Below are 22,236 nucleotides of genomic sequence, written 5' to 3' on the forward strand. Positions count from 1 at the left end.
TCACTGTGTACTCCTGATCCATTGATGCCACCTTGACTTTACTCATAAAAGAGTATATTGGATATACGATACCGATCGAACCTAATCCTAGATAAATGAACAGGTCTTTTGTTTAATATGAAGTTTCTGTCGTCATTTTCGTTATATCTCCTGCAGACTATCCCGTCGCTACTCTTTTCTGTGTAACAAGACACACATTCGAAAGTTTTTACGGATCGATATATATGAAAATTTCACGTTCACTACAGCCATTTCCACATTATCGTCGCAATTTATACGCTTGTTGTTTTTATTGCTCTACCCTTGCATGTTGCTACGTTAAAATCATGTTTAAAAAGAACATGGAACAAAAATCGCGCCAGCGCACATATGATTCACACGCAGCTTGAAAATCGTCGTCGAAAGAAGGTCACCTCCCCAATTGTGATAAGCAACGGACTTTTCCGCACATTACGTATGCATTATAACTCAGACGTGAAAAATTGCCGATCGCGGATGAAATTCGGGGAATATAAGAGCCGGAATGATGACGCGGCAAATCGATGGGAAGAAAATGCTTTTTATCGATGATCGTTCGCTCAGCGGCGCTATAATCCATTCATTTATGTAACTGTGTTAAGGCAATTTTTATCGGCTGTCGATCGGCTGTCGATGAATAATAAATATTTTGCAAGATTATCTTTAATAAAGAAGGAGTAGAAACTACAAATACGAGAGCTGTTTCATCAGCCGACGCGCGCACTCATCACTATAAATTTGCAACAATAAAACGATATATAAAACTCTCGAAATGCGACGAAATGTAAAATTCGAGTGCAAAAACGACAGATTCCGAAGTTTTGTTCGAACTGCACTTAATTATCTTCGGTAGCGCATGATGAGGCAAAAATTATATACAAGGTGTCCTATTTTAAATGCCCCAGGGAAATATCTCAAAAAATATGATAGATATGGAAAAATGTTTCAGACAAAAGTTGTATAGTTTCAAGATGAATATAAAATAACTATGTCAGTTTGTTTACAGATGGCGCCATTTTAATGTAAATACTTGAAGATTGAATATTTAAATTTGATGATTTTGAAATTTCCAAAAGTTAATAAAAGTTAGGGTACTATTGTAACAACATATTCTTGAGACCAAATAGAGTAAAATAGAATAAAAACATCTAGTATTATTTTTTCTTCCGACAAATAGTTAGCGAAATATCGTAAGCTAAATATTGAAAAAATTACCAAGTTTTCCTTAAATATCTCAAAAAATATTAGTCAAATAAAAAAATGTTTCAGACAAAAGTTGTTCAAATTAATAGGTAGAAAAAGACAATATAATGAAAAATTAGAGTTTCCATTAAAAAAAAAGTAATGATTAGTCAGTGTCTCGAAAATGCCGCCATCTGTAAACAAAATGACACAGTTATTTTTTATCCCCCTTAAAACCATACAGCCTTTATCTAGAACATTTTTTCATATCTTCCATATTTTTCGAAATATTTGCTTTGGCGACCTGGAACTTTTAAAATGGGACACCCCATATACAGGATGTCGACAAAACTCGTATATTGTGACGGATACCTTGTGCATAGTGAACTCGAGAAATGTTTTATCCGTTATTCAACGGTGCGTTCATAAGTAATAAGAAATGGAAATGTACACTCCTTCTAAATATTCTTTTTTAATATTTCAAACGAATAAAATATTATCAAGCAGCTTCCGCTTCCTTTAAAGTCTTTATTTTGGAGTGTATTTCCTTAGATCTTAATGTCAACTACGTCGTCGCGTATTTCGAACGAACTGAAGAATTCTACATGAACCATGTTTGTAAACCTAAGGACGATTATAATCTGTTAACGGTGCATTGCAAACGAACGCACAATTAACCTGCGTAGAAAATTTCTTGGAATCTGAATAAGAATCTAATCCGATTTATCAAAATCTACGCAAGTTTAAGTGTTAGAAGTATAATGTTTCAAGTGTGTATGTGTATGCACTTTTGCAGTTGTATGTGTATGTGTATGTCAAGTGTATGTGTGTATTTGAAATTTAATAAATAAGTATGATGTTTCAGAAATCTTAAATTTTCCCAATATTTCTTATACTCTTTACTTTACATTAGAATTTTTTTTTTTTTGACTTTTTATTCTATCGAATATAATAGTATAAAAATAGGATTCCTTATTACTTTTTATTCCATAAGAGAGCATCGACATTATCGACTGAGAAAGGCGCGAGTTCCCATAATATTTCTATTTCGATTCCAAATAAAAAAGCCATTCTTAAGACAAGAATGGGATCCCCAATTGATGTCGTAGCTAAATAACTAATTTTCAGGTAAATTTGAGACTTCCAATCGGAATCTATGCGTCATGGAAAATATTGAAAATACTGAAAAATCTTTTTACGCGAGAGGTTCAGCCGTAGATATTATACAGAAAAACAATCGTGAGAAATTCCTGGTGGGAGGCGGAGCTCCTTGATAAGCACGATAAAAAGCCAGGTAAAATACAAGGAGCGCGAACGCTTCCGCTCGCCGCGGCTTAGTATCCGCAATTTGAGCAATCGCAGGAAAAATCGATAACGAACTGATAGGTCAAGAGGAACGTACCTGCTTGAAGCCTCGATACATAACTCGTATCTCCTGGCGGGAGAACTTGGTCTGTCGGAGAAGCTCTTCTATAGGCACCGGCCTGGTGGTCTGCTGCCTCGCCCTCGTACTCTCGAAGTCGAAGAAGGCCTCTTCCGGTCCCGGTGAGTCTGGCGGCGTTGCCATGACCTTTGTTCCCGCCGCCGCTAAATTGTCAAAAAGCTACAACGACGCGACGCTCCCTCCTCTCTCCTCTCTCTCTTATTCTCACTCAGCCTCCGCCTCCCCCTCGTCGCACTTTCTCGGCTTCCCGTGTTCTTTTTATACACGGTGTCCGCGAAGTCACACCATAGCCGACGTGTTTCCCGGCGTCATTTTCATCATGCACGTCGCTCTCATTCCGATGTCTTCCTCAGATTTTCTCTGTCCAACCGACGCGACGGGACGCTACACCAGTCAGACGAAGCGACGCGAAACGCCGCAACACAGCCGTTTCCTTACTATTTTATTACCTTCCCCCGTTGATCTCGCGCTCTCTCGTGGCCGAGACGACGACGCACGGCAGCGTCGAGAAACTCGAGCGAACACTGCACACAAAATGTTCGCGCCGCGTGAACCCCTCGCTCATACGAGAGCCACACAATACACGGCGTACACACCGGCGAGAGCGGCACAAACGCTAGCAGCTAGCTCGCTCGCGCGCGCGTTCGATTAATAACGGGGTGTGTAATGTAAAGCGCGGTATTTTTAACGTTCTAATTACATGCTACGCGTTATTGATTATTTCGATATGCGCTCCGGCCGTCGGGTAATTAATTCCGCCTCTGTACTAAGCCGAACGTCGGAGTGTGCGTGCGTGCTCGCGCAGCGAATGCGAAAGCACATACGGATTTTCACCGAAGCGACGACACGTCGGTTAATTAGCATTCGCGACTTCAATGAAAACTCGCGCGTGCGAAGAGATTCTTTTTCGGAGCGACAGTCCACCCTGCCGAGCCCCGTTTTTTTCTTCTTTTTTTCTTTTTTCAAAATCCATTCAACTGCCGCAGTGAAATAAGCGATTACGATGGTTCTTGCCGAGCTCGATTGCTCGCGCGGAATTGAAATTATTTCCGTTCATAGCAAAGAAGCTATCTCGCGTTTATGCAAAGTTCTGGAAATGTTACAAACGAATAATCGCGCAAGTTGATGGCGATTAGAGTTTCCAATCCCGGATACAATTTAGGATCCCGGGATTTCGGGATTTTTTAGATTCCATCCCGGGATCCCGGGACTAGTCCCGGGATTATATATATGTAAAGAAAGAAACAAGGAATATTTACAAATAATAGAATTATTTTATTTATAGAACGTTCATAGACTTTTATGAACATTATGACAAACAAAAAGTAAAATTTCAGTAAAAATGAAAACAACTTACATTAATGATTGTACAAAAACCGTTACAATTAAAAATTAAAGTTTTTGTAATAAAAATAAAAATAATGATTTCTTCTTTTTCACATTGAAAAAGTAACTTTAAAAATAATAAAACATAAATTTTGTTAAAAAATATCTGATCGAGGATCCCGGATTCAAGTCTGTGTTGTGCCAGTTTATCCGCGAAATTTAAAATAGAAAACTCCCTTAATATTTAAAACAAATAAAAATAATACATGGAATTAAATTTAAAATATAAATACACACTTCTCTAGTAAATGCTCTAAAACATCAGTAATAAGTAATAATTATAAAAGTAAAATTTTTGTAAAACGTAAGTATTATATAGATACTAAGCATTAAATTTTGAAATCCCGAAATCCCGGGATTTGTGATGTTGAATCCCGAGTATTTTCGGGAACAAAAATTTAGCCGGTATCCCGGGATTGGAAACTCTAATGGCGATACACAATAGGATAACTAATCAATTATGTTGTTTGTATTTACATCTGTATCGCCTGATTTCCACACTTGGCATGAGTCCCGCGAAAACGGGAGATATTGAGAATAAAGATGAACTCTCACACACGTGGCGGGGGAGAGGCGGGAGGGGTATCTGATATATACGTTCACAGTACTCGGAGTTCTTCGTGATCCTAAGATCAACCCGTTCTCGTTTGACAGTAGCGTGCATAAGCGCTATTAATCACTATTAGTAAGACGGGCGTGCTCTATCTCCTTCCCTCCCTTTTTCTCCTGTTGAAGCTATGCGTTTTAGATCTAGATTTCGGGGTCAGCTTCGCGAAGAACGCAAAAATAGCCCGGCAAAGACAACCAAATATCGCAGGCGGTAAAAATCAATGACTCAGATTTCCCGGAAGGTTACTATGCCAAAACTTTGAGAATTGATGCGGGGCACGTTTATCTCCGAAATTTACTAATAACCAGGGGCGTAAGTGTAAAGCGAGCAAATTGCAGATTATAAGAATCGCATTAGAGTTACTACAATAAGAATCGCGACTTCGAGATGATGATTTTTTGATTGGTTGACCTAATCCACGTGGCGAATTGGCGCAAGTTTCAAATACACAATTTAAATAACAAGAGAGAAGTAAAATTTGATATATTTGAGACAATATTGGATTGTCCGGAAAGTAATTTCGGTTTTTCTTTAAACAGATGGTATTAGTCGCCTTTTTAAACAGTTAACCTCATTCTAAACCAAAAAATCATTTTACATTTTTACAACGCACATTTCAAGCTTCATTTGAAAACAAGTTGTTTTGGAATCTATCAAGTTGTTTTTGCTTGGTGTCGCATCAAAAATCGAAAACTAACGTGAGCATTATCGTCACATTTTACTTTTTTTATTACCATAAAGGCAAAAATACAGCGTAAGCAAGAAAAAAATTGTGTGCCGTGTATGGAGAAGATGTGTTGACTGAACGCCAGTGTCAGAATTGGTTTTCGAAACTTTATTCTGGAAATTTCGACCTGAAAGATGCATCACGTTCTAGAAGGCTGATGAAGATGAAATAAAGGCATTGGTGAACGTAAATTATCATTTAACAACACGAGAAATTGCTGAGAGATTGAATTTATCGAATTCGATCGTGCATGAACATTTGAAACAATTTGATTTTGTTTCAAAGCTCGATATTTGGGTTCCACACATTCTCAAAGAAAGAGATTTGATTCGTCGCATTACTATCTGCGATTTACTGTTGAAACGTAAAGAAAACGATCCATTTCTGAAGCGACTCATAACTGGAGATGAAAAATGGATTGTGTACAACAATATTAAACGCAAAAGATCATGGAGCAGACGTGATGAACCGGCTCAAAGTACATCGAAAGCTGATATCCATCAAAAGAAGGCGATGCTCTCTGTTTAGTGGGACTGGAAAGGAATGGTTCTTTTTGAGTTACTACCGAACAACCAAACGATTGATTCGAATGTGTATTGTCATCAATTGGACAAATTGAATGATTCCATCAAGCAGAAGAGACCAGAATTGGCGAATAGAATAAATGTTGTGTTTCATTATAACGCCAGACCTCACATAAGTTTAATGACTCGCCAGAAGCTGTTAACGCTTGGATGGAATTTGCTGCCGCATCCACCATATTCACCTGATCTGGCACCATCCGATTATCATTTGTTTCGATCACCGCAAAATTCTTTGAATGGTAAAAATTTCGATTCAATGAAGGTATCAAAAACCACTTAATTCAGTTTTTTGCCAATAAAGACCAAAAGTTGTACGAGCGTGGAATCATGTTATTACCTCAAAGATAGTAAAAGGAGTTAGAACAAAATGGTCAATACTTAATAGAATAAAACTTTTCTTTCTATTAGAAATATCGTCTTTCATTTTCATGCAAAAAACCGAAATTACTTTCCGACCAACCTAATATATTGAACATATATTGTGTAGTTATAACAAATATTTATTTCAAACAATAAAAAGAAATATATATGCTTAAGAGGAATAACTTGTTTTGTCGTAATTCGACAGTTGTCAGTTTTACATTGAACAAAAACGCAATGGGAATCCGACTTAAATTTCAGAAAATTAGTGTTGCCAACATCTATAAGTGAAAGCAGTTTTGTCGCAATTGTAGGAACTGCAGTTAATACTAGCGGCTGCTAGAGTCATAAAAGAACGAAGCAACGTGTACGACTGTGAAAAGAATATTTAACTACTTTCGAATTATTGCACACGACCTTTAAAGCGCACTCTGATTGGCGTATTCATCTTGATAGTTTTGAATTATTCGACGTCTAAATGCGTCGTCACATTGACGATGTATATTATATGTTCAAGAAACATAAAACAACGCGCAGTCAGTATATCGCACATATTAACAAGGTCAAAAGAGGTCAACCAACGGCAAAACTCAGCAAAGGACAGCACTGATAAAATCACCCCGAGGGGAATTGGCGGGGCAAATTTTCCATGCGCAAACTTGCCTCTACCAACGCTGACCAGGTGCGGATATATGGAAAATGTTAAAGATTAATGTCAAAATATTTATATCACGATTATTGCGTAAGGTCATCGAGAGAAAGAGAGAGAGAGAGAGAGAGAGAGAGAGAGAGAGAGAGAGAAAGAGTACATATTGCATAATATATAAATAAAAGCTCTCTTTGTCAGATCCGTCAAGTCGTTAATGGCACGAGAAAAATATTACACGACGTTCAATTATTTAAATCAATATTTCAGAAAAATGTTGAGAACATTAAATCTATCCCCGTGTCAAAAATAATGTTTTCATCATTTACGCTTTCTCTTCCTTTCTCTCTCATTCCTTTTTTTTCTCTCTGAATTTTCCGTGTCACAATTTCACCATATTTTTTCGCAACACATCCTATTAACTATGTTACTCTATTTTCTAATTAAGCAAATGATTCTCGTCTCAGTGAAGTATCCAAAACCACGCGTAATCCCATATAGCACAAAAGTTGCAGCAATATTGTTACAATGTTGCTGCAGTATTGCAACACTGTTGCAACGTTGCAGCAATATTGCTATAACTTTCTGTGCTATATGGGATATATATTATCGCATATCAAGAAAAGTGAGACTGCTGTTTAGACATTTAAGTACTACAGAACGGAACATCACTCCGAAAAGAATCTCTCGTTTCGCAATAATGTAGCGAGAAACGTGATTGCAAACGCCTCCGTTATTGAGTGCTTTCCTCATGACGCACGTACACAAGTACTACCTTCCTCCCATTACTACTACTACTGCTACTACCACTATCACTAACAACCGTGTTCCCAATAAGAAATCGAAAAGTCACCTGTTAACGAGGGAGACACGCTCGCAATACAGCACTGCGATCCACGATAAAGGGCGATCGTCGTGATGGACTCATAAGCGCGATTCTCCTTATCATAGAAAGCTTCACTTCGGAGCGCCAAGCAGCAGCAGATAGGGAGATGCGAGCAGGCAAGGGAAAGGAGTGAAACGTATGTCGTACGTAGGTGCGAGGATCCTATCGCGAGTCTGCTGCTTGGTCCGCGCGACAAGATCGCGGCGACGGTCCCGAGAGCAAGAAGCAGCGGCTCGCACGCGGCAGCGGTGGCAGCTGCATTAGCGGCGGCGGCGGCGGCGGCGACGGCGACGACGTTGGCTATCGATTCGAGCAGGTGGATCACACGGGCCACTCGGCGATGCGGTTGATGACCCTTTTACCGTCGTGCAGGGAGACAGCGCGGCGGCGACGAGACGCGAGGATGTCAACTTGCCGCCGTTCTCCATAACATGATCTCGCACGATGCTTCGTATCGTCGCGCCCGCCCTTAACATCAACGAGCCCAGACGATCATCGTGTCCGCCGAAAGACTGGAGAAAAGTAAGAATACGAAAGGGAGAACGAGCGAGCGAACGAGCGAACGCGAACAATGTGTCCCGAACTCTCGCGAGACACTGGCTGCTTCGCGTTAAGGGTTGCAAGCACGGCAACCGACGCGAGCCCGATGCGACATCGAGATCAAAATCACCCAAGCTAGTGCGCGACCGGCAGTACACTGATTGCCCGGGTAGAGCGCACCTAAACGCCGCCGCTGATTGGCCGCGCGCTTCGACCAATCGCAAGACGGCGGCGGTGCGCTGAACCGCCGATCACTTTGGCGCGCCGGCGAACTACCCTTAAGCCGCTTGAAGGTACTGCGTGAGCTTGTGGCTAGGGAGATGAGGGCGAGGGGCACCCTCGCGTGTTGCGTAAAGCACTTGCTCACGGGATTTCTGTGCACATGTGCTCATGGTGCGATCAATGATTAAGCAGGCAGGTATTGTTGTACACAGCGATGATGTTCTTCGTTCCAGTGACGGATGAGAGGAGGTAGTAGGTTAAAAAGAAAGGCGAACGAGAAAGGAGGAAGATAAGTACGAGCGATTTGTTGGAATTTATGACAAAGTATAAATTGCCATGCACGAATCAACATTATTCCATTGCACGAGTACAATATAATTGCGCGAAAATGACAAAAGCTGTACAATTTTGGTAAGTGGTAATTCCGCTAAAGGGACGCAAAGAGCCTCATTAATCGAAGTTTATGAAACCGTTGCGTGGATAAGCACAGTAACGGGAATAAATTGCGTTATCCGTTGTGACGAATCTGCTGTTCGAAAAGTTAATCTTGCAGATGCATTAATTCAGAGGAGATTGCGTCGAGGGCAAGCGACCCGACTAACTGTCGCTTCCTCTTTAAGTTCAGCCGCGACTTTAACGTGGAATCAATTAATCGCCCATTAAGCAGCCATAAGTATGCGCACTCTATCGGCGTAAAAACAGCGATCACGCAAATTACTTATGACGAAGCGATCAAATTGTTGACACTCTCTAATCCAATTTGTAATTTCGTATCTTTCTGGCAATAAGCCTGTTTCGAAAACGAATGAAATCCTTGACCATGTTTCTAATGGAGCAGACTGTCACCCAGATCAATCGAGAATACAGCATTGTTTTACGATACTCTGAGTTAGCTTTATGCAGAGAAAATTTTATTATGAAGATTTTATAATAAAAATAAAACGGGAAAAACTTATTTATTCACTTTTGCTTCAGCGAGTTGAAAGCATAGCGACCCAAAAATAATATGAGCCTTGGACTCCTCAGTAGCATGAAATATTCCAGCATCATCCTTATTACATATTATTCGAAATATCTAAAGAGGAGTGCCTCAGGACGTTCAAAACACATCCAGGACGACTTCAAAATATCTTATGCCATCTTATGCTGCTACAATGTAAGGAACGTGTACTATCTCTTCTCCGATACATTTCTCATGATCCTGTTCCACATAATATTCACTTTCCATAGCTATTTAATAATATTTTGCTGCAAGAAAAAGCACCTGGAGCTTGCTTCGTATTCCAAATTTGCGTGTAAAGTTCTTATTCTGCGAACATCGAATTTGAACATCGAATAATGCGATAAATGCGTAAAACTTCATTTAGCACTCTCGATTATTCCCAAGCTTATTTCCAAGAGTTTTCGCACGTTTGACGATTTATTTAAGTGTATTTCATATTTTACTGTGGCAAATGTATGAAAATGCTTTTCGGCACGTCCGACGACAACGAAGAGATTTTTTTCTTGAATAATAATATGGCGGTATTGAAATTCTCGAAACTCGCAAATTTCGAAGCATACTCGATGTAAGTTACGATCAATTATTTTACCATAATAATAAACACTCTTAATATTTCTTTCTTGATATCTCATATTCATCTTTGACGTATATTTTCTGATAATAAATGTACCAAATTTACTCTTAGCAATTTTGGTGATAATATGCGCGCTAATTTTTAATAAATAATATATACTATCAACATCAAAATTTCGACTTGCCGAAAATTTCAAATGCGAACTAATTGAAAGTTCGACGAATGTATAATACTACTCGGTTTTCCTGACCGCGAAATGTCATTTTTGCGATCATTGTTCAGCGATACCTTGTCACCTTAAATGCACAGAACATACTCTCGGTATTCACAACGACAATTCGCAAGCAAAACTTATCCTTGACCCCCCGGAATGCCGAAAAGATGGAGCGAATTTTCAATTGCGAGCTGCCTTGCCGCGATCCATAGGTCTGTTTTTTATCGCTGAACTACTGTACATTCAAGGAACATAAAAAGAAATAAATATACATCTAGTAGTTAGTGAAAGGGAGAGAAGAAGAAAATAAGTGCAAGTTAGTGCAGCCAGTTCAGCAATAAAAAACAAACCTGGAATGTAACTGCATGCAACTGCAATAATGGGTCTGTTCTTTATAGCTGCACTGCTGAACTAGTGCAATAAGTTAAAATGAGACAACTATATCTTTTCTCACTCAAACTTATTGCACTAGTTCAACAGTGCAGCTATAAAGAACAGACCCCGTGACTCTCAAAGTATCGTTGAGGTCGATGCAGCACATGCGCACGCAAATTCAAACAGCTGATAATCTCGGGAAAACGCAGCATATTATGAAAGTACATATATACAATGTCATAATGAAACATGTCATAAGGAATCGTAAAGTTGCAATCTACATTGCAGAGTAACTTTGCAAACATTAGCAATCATGTTTTAAATTTCCATAGAATAATCGATCTTTAGTAATATATCATCGATGTCAAAATTGTTCGGCAAACAAGGACACTTAAATTTAACGTAAGAGACTTCATTACTGATTTAATTATAGCCACCAACTACGTTTACACGGCAAGGTTAATCCGGACTAGTAACTACCATAGTTAGTGCAGTTTCAAATCCGATTAGAATATATTTTTAGATCTAAAAAAATATACCAATCGGATCAAAGAATTTACTTGCTGTGTAAATGTAGTTTATGTCTTTGGGTCTGTTCTTTATAGCTGCACTACTGAACTAGTGCAATAAATTAGAATGAGAAAAAATATAGTTGTCTCATTTTAACTTATTGCACTAGTTCAGTAGTGCAGCTATAAAGAACAGATCCTTTATCAAAGAAGCTGGTTTTTCAAGATTCCTGTCAAACACAACCTAAAACCGTATGCGAAGTCGTAGAATCACGTGAGATATATCTCGTCGAGCGCGAAATTATTTCGTCTATGTAAGATCGGTGGCAATTGAACGTGCAGTATATATCTACTTATCAATAACACTATACTGTGGTAGAAACGTGCGGCAATAAGCGTTGTGATTTATTTTCAACTCCGAACGGACGAAACCGAAGATGGTGCCTGCAAAGCATTTATAGGTTACATCTTCATATGAGAATAATAAAAATGGAGTTGGCTTTATTGAGAAGTAAATTTCGCGGCTCAATGCTGGGTGTTTTGGTCGGCGATTGCGTTGGAAGTCCGTACGAAGGCGAGGAGACTTTGACACCCGACATGAAAACTGTCTTACAACAGTCTTTTGACAAATTGGAGAGAACGGAATTTAAAGGTTTGGAGGTTAACAATTTGCTTCTGTTTTTTCTCTTTTTTCTTTTGCACGTAATTTCACGGGTTTTAAATAACGAATTTGAATATTATTCGCGGTTACAGTTTACAGTGTCTTACTACCTATGAGTGTATAGAAGTCTACATATGTGTGTCTTGTATCTTTGTTCGTTCAATAAGTCTCATTTCTGACATGGATAACTTTTTTAACTATATAGCGCCGGTTATGCAGTTTACAGTTGACTCAGCAATGACACAATCTTTAGCTGAGTCATTGGTTGACAGAAAATCTCTGGATATTGTTGATGTAGCAAGACGATTTGTGAAAAGTTATTATCAAGATCCCTCTCGTGGTTACGGTATCAGTGTTGTAACTGTTAGTATTCTACATAATCGTTTTAATTCAGTTGTGTACTGTAAAGAAATAATACAATATAGCTAAACCATAAGTATACATTGTTATATATATTTAAATTTTTTCTCAATATATTATTAAATACAAATTTTTCTACAAATGCAAAACATGTATACATATTGTGAGATTCACTCTACTGTTGTAACTATAATTTGTCTAATAGTTATAACTCATAATAACAAAAAATGGTAATTTTCTGGTCACACATAGGTATTTCAGAAATTACAAGCTAACAAATTAACAGATACAATTAGTCCAGCAAAAGAGCAATATAATGGTTTAGGTTCATTTGGTAATGGTGGAGCAATGAGAGTTGCTCCTCTGTCTTTATTTTGTTACAACGACCATAACAAACTCATAGATTATGTTAAGAAGGAAACCGAAATTACACATACGCATAAGTGGGGAATAAACGGTGCTATTTTACAAGTAATTTCAAATTGATGTTCATTAATAAAAGAATACTTGTATTTCTCATGACTAGATGTTTATCTCATAAATTTATTGATTTCATAGGCTTTAGCAGTTCAACAAAGTATAAACTTAAATCCCAATGAAGAATTAAATGTTTCTAGTTTTGTTGACAATCTCATTGACAAAATGGATAAAATTGAAGTTGATCAAACAGAAGATTAGTACGTGTGACATTCTGATATTATTGCATTTGAATGAATATATCAGCAACAATATATAAATGTATCTTTTCAACAGTTTAGAATTAGACGAGGGGCTCTATAAGGATCAATTGTGCACAATAAAGGAATTGATTTCTGAGGATAGTGATTGTCCCCATGACGAAAAAGTAGTTCAGACCTTGGGAGTTGGTCTCAATGCTTTGTACTCTGTTCCTACCGCAATCTTTTGTTTCCTAAGGGCACAAAGACCTATCAAAGGTATAAAAACAGACAATCCTCTCAGAAGAGCTATTCAATATGCTGTAAGTTATAAGTTCAATTGGAAACTCTACATAATATCGCATAAATTATAAATCTTGCATGAAAAGAAACAAAAGTACTATTGATATTGTTTAATATATGTTGTTTATCTATTTTATAGATTACTCTAGGCGGTGATACAGACACAGTTGCTAGTATGACTGGTGCAATAGCGGGTGCTTTCTATGGCGAAGAGAAGTTCAGTCCATTATTATTGGAACATTGTGAAGCGTCGGAACAGTTCCGTGAATTGGCCGACAAATTACTAGATAGAGCTACACAGGAATAATTGTTTAAATTCATCGTATTTGTAATTACTGTGAGATACACATAATGCATTTATTATGTTAGTATTTCATTAGTGTATGACAACATTTTTTATATAAGTAACTATACCGTGTAGTTATTTGTATGCACTTTATTTACATTACTTGAACTACGGACAATTTTCTATTTAGGCGACATATTTATAATTAAATATTAAATTATAACTATGACACGGAGATTATCTGCTTTTCACGATGTATACTTTATATTTCCTCAACGTGGTGCCAAGTATATTTTTATAACTAATAATGAATTAAAAGTGGTAACTCTGAGCTATTTAGAAACATAAATCTATGCATAACTAGTGCTAACAATTTTTCTACCATTCACTTTCTATATAAGTCTTGAATTAGCGTTAGTTTACTTATATGGCTATTATAAGCTCACGGTACAAATTATAAAATAATATCAGCATATGTAACTTACTTAGTCAAGAATGTAAATAGAAACGCAGTTGAAACCGTTTGAATTCTAGTTGATTTTTATTCTTTATCTTTAACGCGCGATCACAGAAGTTTTAAATATAAGCACGGTCACATAATCAGTCTATAACTTTATTATAAATAAAGCGTATGCTAAAAGTGCAAAATTCATCATGTATACTATAATGATGACTAACAAGATAAATAACAATGATACGCGTATCATAAAGTGATGTTTTATATAAAGTTATACATAAAGTATAAAAATGTACATAAAGTTTGTTAAAATAAAACAATTATTCCTTTTAAGAATTTTACATTTTTAGCATATATTTAACAATATACTCAATTTTTTGAAACTTTGTTCCGGTTTAATATATTTAAAGTTTCATGTCCTTATTTATTCAGATAAATAGATATCTTAATATCAAAAAACGTGAGGACTTGCGATAAACAAAGTTTACAGATATGTTAATCATATAAGCCTGATGAGTTAAAAAGGCATTGGAAGGATCCGATATTCTACTATATAAATATATATTTCTTCATAAATTTGTGTGGAGATACCAAAATAGACAAAGGTTTGGCACCTCTTGATCTTTTTGTCATAACGTAGTATTATTTTATACTTTTAAACGTCTTTTATGCATTCTCACACAGACTAACCATGATTTTATGTATTACTTATTATTACAAACAATATAAATGTCATATACTCTGAACAGCAATTATGAACATAACGAAAATATTATGATAACGTATATGTTTATAAATTAACATAAATTTTATGGTGGATATACATAATCCCAAAAAGTATCGAAATGCAAAGGGTAGGATAAGGTGAATTCCAATTAGTAATCAAGTTACAATTAACAATTTCAATGTCAAAGATAAATTAATAATATACCCATTAATCTAAGTATATAAATTTGATTTTGTTGGAAAAAATTTCAATATCTGAGATTTGAAGTATTATATGTTTCTAATTTATGAAAATATTTTAATTTATTTATAATCTCTTAAAAATGACTAAAGTATTGAAGTATTTAATGACGTGACCTAAATGTCCCGGAAAATCACAATTCCAGAAATTGAATATCAAATTAATCTCCCAAAATATTAGAAGTATGAAGATATACTATAAAGTTATATTGAAATTTGTACATGCTGCGTCATTTAAACAAATGTCGCTTAAAATCGAAATTATTGAAAAACTTCAATATATATATATTACATTGTTTTGGTGTATTCAAATAATTAAATACTAATATATCCTACGGTACGTGAGATAGTTTTAATTTCAGATTGCCTTGATATTCGAGGATTTTATATTATAACTTTCCAGGAAATTGTTTTATTTTTTAAATTTCCATGTATCTTTTCAAGACAATGCATGTCCACCGATTTTTTTTCTCGTACAATATGCCGAGCTTAAAAAGGAAATTTTCAGAAAAGGCAGTTATAGAAAAGTATGTTATTATTTTTGGACAAACAAATAATTTCCATCGATTATAAATTAAAAGCACTTCATAGTTTACTGCCAACCTAAAATTTCGAAAAATCTCATAAAATGTATATTGTGAAAGCTTTTTTTCTCATAAAACATACACGGATTGAAACTTGTTACCCCGTAAACTATGATAAAGTCGGGGTAAACTTGCGCGAAACTGTAAGTGAGCAAGAAGATAAAATATTTCTTAAAAAGTAATGGAACATGTACAAACGATACAAAGTCTTTTTTTATATAATATTAATGGAAGTTGTATAACAGTTTAAAATTTTCACATGTAGAACAATTCCAAAGAGCCAACATTTGTGTAATTGCTTTCTTAAAATAACATCTAAATTAATAAAAAAGTTCACCCTACAAAGGAGGAGTGTGTAATCTAAATCCATCTTTTAAAACTATTACAAAACATTTCTCACAAATTTCATCTTCAATTGCCTTTAAAAATATCTAAATATCTATCGTGTGTGGAACTCTACTACGATGTAATCGTGTAATAATATTCGTAACAATATTCTAGTAGTGATAGAATATCGTTTACGCTATTTCACATCACACCTACTAATAAGACATTGTTACAACATTCATAAAAAATACATTGTTTAAGTGTTTTTCATTAATGAATCATATAAAGTTTTCAGTATCAAGAAAGTCCAAGTCTGAAAGTGAATCAAGTGTGTCCAGGTCTGAAATGTATGAACTTTGCTTTAGTTACATAAAATTACACCGAACTTGAAGGCTCTTAGCTAATCGTTACGGGCTAATTGATCGATGACGTCAGAATCGAGAAAATTAAAAATTCATCCAAAATATATTAAATTAAAAAAAATATATAGAATGTCTGACGATAACATATAATGTTCTCATGTAGATTAAATCAAGCTAAATAAAAAATCCTGTACCATGCAGCAACTACGTAAAATTTTGAATTATTAATTAAAGAAAATTAGTAATAGAACTTGCATGATGCGTTAAATGAAATGTGCTGGCAATGTTTGCCGTCGTATGCTTGTAGATTATATTAAAGTGAATAAAAATCCTGTATCCTTTTACAAAGAAAAAAATTCTGTAACTAATTAAAAAAAATTAGTACATAATCTATAAGCATACGACGGCGAACGTTGCCATCACATCTTATTTGAGAACATATTGTACAAATTCATTCACTAATCTTCTTTAAATAATTACTCAAAATCCTATGCAGTTGCTAGCAACTTGGTAGAGAAATTTTTTATTCAGTTTGACCTGAACATTTAATCTACACTTACACAAAAGCTTTGTATGTCATTGTCAGACACTCTACGCATAATATATGCATACAATAATATTTGCAAGGAATTGAGCAGATCTGTAGGAAGCTTCAATACTTTTTTCTTTAGCAATCAATAAATTATCGTAAAATTAATGATATATAATCTATTTTTCTAACCTATTTTTTTCATATTAATTTTATAGTTATTTATTAAATAAAATAAAAATGTTCGGACTGTTTTACAGATCTGCTCTATACAAGGTGTTCCATAAGTCGAGGTGAATCGTTCGAGAGATGAATGGGAACCCAAAAACAAGAAAGAAAGTTGATGATATGAACATAGATCCGGAAATACGTTGTTCTCAAGTTCTTACTGTTCTTATGTTGAAATTTGAAATTGTTTTACTTTTGAATTTTTTTGTCAAAATTGAAACAGGAAATGGTTTTCATGAGTTTTACAATATCATTAAAGTAAAAAAAAAGTTGCGGATTGCTTTGGCACTATCCAGCATTACCACAGTACAGCCAGTCATTTCTAAATACTATAGGAGCGACAAATTGTAGAGTTCTGATCTCTGCCAAGGGATGCTAAGCGGGCTACATCTTGGTAGTGCTCGATAGTGCTGAAGCAACCTGCAACTTATTTTGACTTTAATTACGTTACAAAACTCATAAAAACTATCTTCTGTTTCAATTTTGACAAAAAAATTCAAAAATAAAACAATTTTAAACTTCAATGTAAGATTGGCGATAAAACTCGAGAACAACGCATTTCTGAACTTATTATTCATATCAACTTTTCTTGTTTTTGGATCCCCATTCATCTCCCGAGCGATTTACCTTGACTTACGGAACACCCTGTATATTGTGTCACATTTTATGTGAATATATCTTTTTATTTCAATATATTTTGTAAAAATTTTGAACGTGTATTTCCGCATTTCTGTCATAACTTCTGTCGCGTTGATGTCACAAATCAAGATAACCGTAACGAATAGCTAGGATATTGAGTTTCGAAAATTTAATTATAAAATAACATAATTCCTTGAAAATATTATGTTATTTCTTTTGAACCTTCGTGTTGCTCGCAACGTTTTTTTTTTTATTTATATCACTTTATATTCTTATTTCACGCACCAAAGTTGTAACCGAAAAGATACAATAATGAAAGAACGATGGGATATTTGTCGGTGGGTGAGAAATAATCTCTGAAAAATTTCCAATCGCCTATATAAATATTCACGAATGAATCAATTAATCAAATACGCAAGAGAGGACTTGTATGAAGCAGTTTCCTATCCTAGCGCATGTTCTTTGCCCTTGACTGGCGCATTCCTTCCGTCTATTTTTCCGATTATCCTGTCTTTCCTTCTTGCCCGGCTTCAACATATTATAGTCACATTTGTACCTGCCGGCTCTAGGCGTATCAGATAACATAGATGGATGAACAGCTGAGGTACTCCGTAACTACAAATAAAAGAAGTCACTTTAGCCTCCCGACAACATACATTACCCAATAAGCAAAATGTTAGCAGTAGGTGCTGTCAGATTGCCAACAGATTCGATCAGAATACTATAGCAAATCCATATCCAATCAAATAATATTATATATAATTATATAAAATTTGTATATAAAAATTTAATAATATATATAAATTATATAGTATTATATGGAGTGTTTCAGACCACCCATCTACTTATTTTATTTTGAAAAGGGGTCTGCTAGGAAGTTGAATAAATATGTTTACCACGAAAGCCTATCTGAAGTTTCTAATGATACTTTCACTTTTGGAAAACTTTCGGAAATACCGTAAACCGAAGGCAACTTGAAAATTTTAAACAGCAGCACCGGACAGTATATCGTTAGATAGAGCTTTTAAAAAGAAATAATTTTTGCTTGAAAAAAAAATATAAATTACTCCGAAATGAAAGGATAGTTACAAATGTTCAAAATGTCCATTACTTTGACGAAGACATCTTTCTATCTTTTGTTTGACACTGTCGATGGCTCTTAGGACTTTTATAAAACTTCTGCAGAATTCAGAGAATAGCAAGCTTCTTGAATCCGCCATTTCATATATCGTCGTTCGGACTAAACATGATATAAACATAATATAATATATAACACATAATATAACACATAAGTCAGACTCGTAATACGGATTACAAATCAAACATAAATATGAATAATTAATTTCGGAGGAGAGCCGTCGATAGCATGAGACCAAGGATGGAAAGATGTCCTCATCAAAGAGATAGACACTTCGAACATCTGTAACTATCATTTCATTTCTGAGTGATATTACATTTTTTTTCAAGCTCTAAGTTATTTTTAAAAGCTCTATTCAAAGGATGGATATCTAAGGATATCCATACTTACAAACAGGCACTGTGCAAAAACTTTGTGTTTGTAAGTTTGACTATTTGAATTAACTTTGCCTCAATGTACACATTACATGTACTTACATTACTATCCACCGAATTCTCGGGATGCCTTAATATCCTGGAAACAATGTACACGCACTCTTCGTTAGTTAGGATACCGCTCGCCATGGGACCGCGGACAAATTCCTGATCGTTCATAAGAAGATACCGCACGCTGAAGCAAATTTCGTCCGAGAGCACAGCCCTCTTGTTGAACGGTACGGGCTCGAGACCCTGTCTTCGACACTCAGCCGCGGCCCACCTGTCTAACGCCGAAAAGAGAATGCACTCACTGCTGAGGTCTAAAGTATCGCGGCGTGCTATTTGGGCCACTTCTTGAACACTAAGCTCTTCGAAACGTTCTTGACGCAGCACCGCTGCTGGATCCGAGTCGATTACAAACAGGCACTTGAGCAAAAGATCGGTACATATGGCCGCTGTAATGTAAACAAGAATGGATCGTTAGATTTGGTAAATTAAACGGTCGAATCAGACACAGGTTAAAAATGAGACAAAGTAATCATTTTGATAGAAAACTCGCAATAGAACCGCTTCGATCTTTGTTTTTGATTTTTATGTCGTCATATTTGAAAATGAAATATACAAGCTACATATCATTATTGTAATTTAAAGTAAATAATAATAATAATAATAATTAACGGATAACTTTTTAATATATATGACAAATAATATAATTATCACCGATGGATGAACAGAAAATAAGAGAAAAAAGAAAAATATGAAGAAGGCAGAAGAAATTTCAACAGATAAAATAAAATCTTTATTTATGTGATTGTTTATTTATAAATACGTAAAAATATCCTTGTAAATGTTAAATGCAGTGTATCTGAAGCAGAGAAAACAAAAATATACCTATTTCATCGGCCTCGTCTCCGGGTGGCTGTGGTGCTGACGGAGAGTATAGCGATCTGTCGGAGGTGGGTGTCGAATCGCTTGCATAGAGTCTGAGCCCCTGATAGATCTCGAGCACGGTTGACTTTTCTAATTTTTGCACTAAATATGTTGCAGCAAGCCTCACTAATTCAGAACACAGATATTGATGTGCAGCGTCAAGCGTAACTCTGGCAGTCGACACTGATATGAAAATAACCGGTTCGTCGTGAAGGTATCTGCAATTTCGAAAACTGCATAATAATATCTTTTCGTTTTTCTTTTTTTCCAAGCTCGTGGATGATCGTCTCATTATCAAAAGGCACACTATGCCTATATTACGCGAAACTGCAAGTTCAAACGAGGTGAGATATTCATATCTCAGCAATGGCTGAACCGATCGAGGTTTTTTTAGTCCCAATCGATTCGGCCTTAAAAAATAGGAAGCAAAATGTTTTGGTGATTTTTGTGTACGTTGTCTCTAAGTGGAGCTATTTTAAGATAAAGTCCAAATCAAGGAAAATTTCGATTCAGTAAGAAAGTAAATAAAAAACGTCGGACGCACAGGAGTGGGGATATGCGTGCATCTCGCTTTTCCGACACCAGTGGTGCGATTCTGTAACTCGTTATTAGAGATAACGACATTTTCGTTACCATTGCGCAGCTTTTATATACTGTAGAAAAGCTGCGCAATAACGAAACTGTCGTTAACTCTAATAATGAGTTAAAGAATCGCACCACAGGGGCGCTACGAGAGCGCTGAAGAAGCAGACAGCAGCGAATATCAGCGAGTAAGCGAGAGATATGCTACGTAGAATACAGTATAGGAGAAAATGTGCGAGAGAGAGAGAGAGAGAGAGAGAGAGAAAGAGAGAGAGAGAGAGAGAGTGAGAGAGAGAGAGAGAGAGGAGAAGATGAGAAGGTGAGGGGGAGAGTAAGAGAGGGAATGTCTAAAAATAATAATGTGAGAATGTTAAGCACTGTATGTTGTATCGCCCGTCATTTGATTGCCGGTCAGCTGATGCTGAGCAGACGATATGATGGGCCGTGTCATCGAAAAATCAATAAAAATCAATAAAAAAAATATATAGATCATGAAAACTATTTTTTGTGCAGGATGGCATCCACCCCTCACCTCCATGGGGCAAGAGAGCGGGGATGATTTAAAAATCTTAAATGGCATGAAAGGTCAACTAACAGCTCATTTTAAAGGTGTTTTAAAGACGAAAAAAATGTTTTTTGAGAAAGTTCGCTACGACTCTCTAATCGAAAGTTATGATCATAAAACAAAAATTTGCATTTCCTTGTTTATTGCGTTACCGTTGTTTGCACTACCCAGGGTCTACGACGAGGACGTGATAGTTATCAGACCCCGTGTGTGTGTATGTGTGTAACGGAGATCAGGACTCTAGGGTTCGTCACTCCCCCAATATTTTATGACCCCAAACCTTCTCCGTTTCACGCACACGTGTGTTTGTGTGTGTGTGCGTGCGTGCGTGCGTGTGTGTGTGGGTGCGCGCGCGCGCGCGCGGGTGTGGGTGGGTGAATATGTGTTTATAGTAAGTGTTCGATCTGTCGACCTCTACAGTTTGACAGTGGGCCAGACGATTGTAGCGATCTCGGACCTACCCGATCTTTGCCGATCCTTGACGCATCCTGTATTTTGAAAACGATTAGATGTTTTCTGTATAGTGGCTGCAGAAATCCCTTGCCTCCCTTGCCGAAACTCAGCATTAAATTGCCTATCCAAGACGCTCGTTTCATTGTCAGATTATCAACGATAGTGTGCAGTATTTACTGAGTATCACAGCGGGGAAATACTTTTCCATCACAAGATTCAAAACCGATCGTACAATTTATTTCACAACTCTTGTTCGTCGAGATTTGTTTCAGTCAACCTTTTAAAGATTTAATTGTTAAGAGAGTATTTTATTTAGTAAAAGAATATTTTAAGAAAATAACGTGGCCGTATCATATAAAATAAATTGCCATGTTATTTTCTGACTTTTCACAATTAAATCTTTAAAAGGTTGACTGAAACAAATCTCGACAAACAAGAGTTGTGAAATAAATTGTACGATCGGTTTTGAATCTTGTGACGGAAAAGTATTTCCCCGCTGTGATACTCAATAAAT

General features: G+C 36.2%; 3 protein-coding genes across 5 annotated transcripts in view; 1 reads left to right on the forward strand and 2 right to left on the reverse strand.

Annotated features, from left to right (window-relative positions):
• LOC105181138 (uncharacterized) overlaps window positions 1-8,536 on the reverse strand; it is a 77,076-nt gene extending 68,540 nt beyond the window's left edge. Inside the window, exons 1-2 of one of the 2 annotated variants that reach the window (XM_019840477.2) lie at window positions 7,811-8,536; window positions 2,603-3,168 (exon numbers count right to left, since the gene is read on the reverse strand). In XM_019840477.2, the coding sequence (XP_019696036.1) occupies window positions 2,603-2,767 (165 nt within the window). In that variant the 5' untranslated portion in view covers window positions 2,768-3,168; window positions 7,811-8,536. Of the gene's footprint in view, window positions 1-2,602; window positions 3,980-7,810 lie in introns of those variants that run through there. The other variant, XM_025307812.1, reaches the window with a different exon arrangement.
• Window positions 8,537-11,439: 2,903 nt separating this feature from the next.
• Window positions 11,440-14,074, forward strand: LOC105181136 (poly(ADP-ribose) glycohydrolase ARH3). 2 transcript variants are annotated; one of them, XM_025307816.1, is made up of 6 exons: window positions 11,440-11,932; window positions 12,147-12,304; window positions 12,554-12,772; window positions 12,860-12,978; window positions 13,055-13,236; window positions 13,400-14,074. In XM_025307816.1, the coding sequence occupies exons 1-6, from the start codon at window positions 11,755-11,757 to the stop codon at window positions 13,414-13,416; spliced, it is 873 nt and encodes a 290-aa protein (XP_025163601.1). In that variant the 5' UTR covers window positions 11,440-11,754; the 3' UTR covers window positions 13,417-14,074. The 2 variants fall into 2 exon arrangements, with proteins under 2 accessions (XP_025163601.1, XP_025163600.1); XM_025307815.1 differs by having other exon boundaries at window positions 11,445-11,932; window positions 13,055-13,280.
• Window positions 14,075-17,648: 3,574 nt separating this feature from the next.
• axed (BTB/POZ domain-containing protein axundead) overlaps window positions 17,649-22,236 on the reverse strand; it is a 31,200-nt gene continuing 26,612 nt past the window's right edge. Inside the window, exons 4-6 of the mRNA XM_011137716.3 lie at window positions 20,084-20,340; window positions 19,253-19,647; window positions 17,649-18,253 (exon numbers count right to left, since the gene is read on the reverse strand). Of these exons, the coding sequence (XP_011136018.2) occupies window positions 18,041-18,253; window positions 19,253-19,647; window positions 20,084-20,340 (865 nt within the window). The 3' untranslated portion in view covers window positions 17,649-18,040. The remainder of the gene's footprint in view (window positions 18,254-19,252; window positions 19,648-20,083; window positions 20,341-22,236) is intronic.

This window comes from Harpegnathos saltator, unplaced genomic scaffold (genome assembly GCF_003227715.2).
Source record: "Harpegnathos saltator strain DR-91 unplaced genomic scaffold, Hsal_v8.6 scaffold97, whole genome shotgun sequence".
Lineage (NCBI taxonomy): Eukaryota > Metazoa > Arthropoda > Insecta > Hymenoptera > Formicidae > Harpegnathos > Harpegnathos saltator.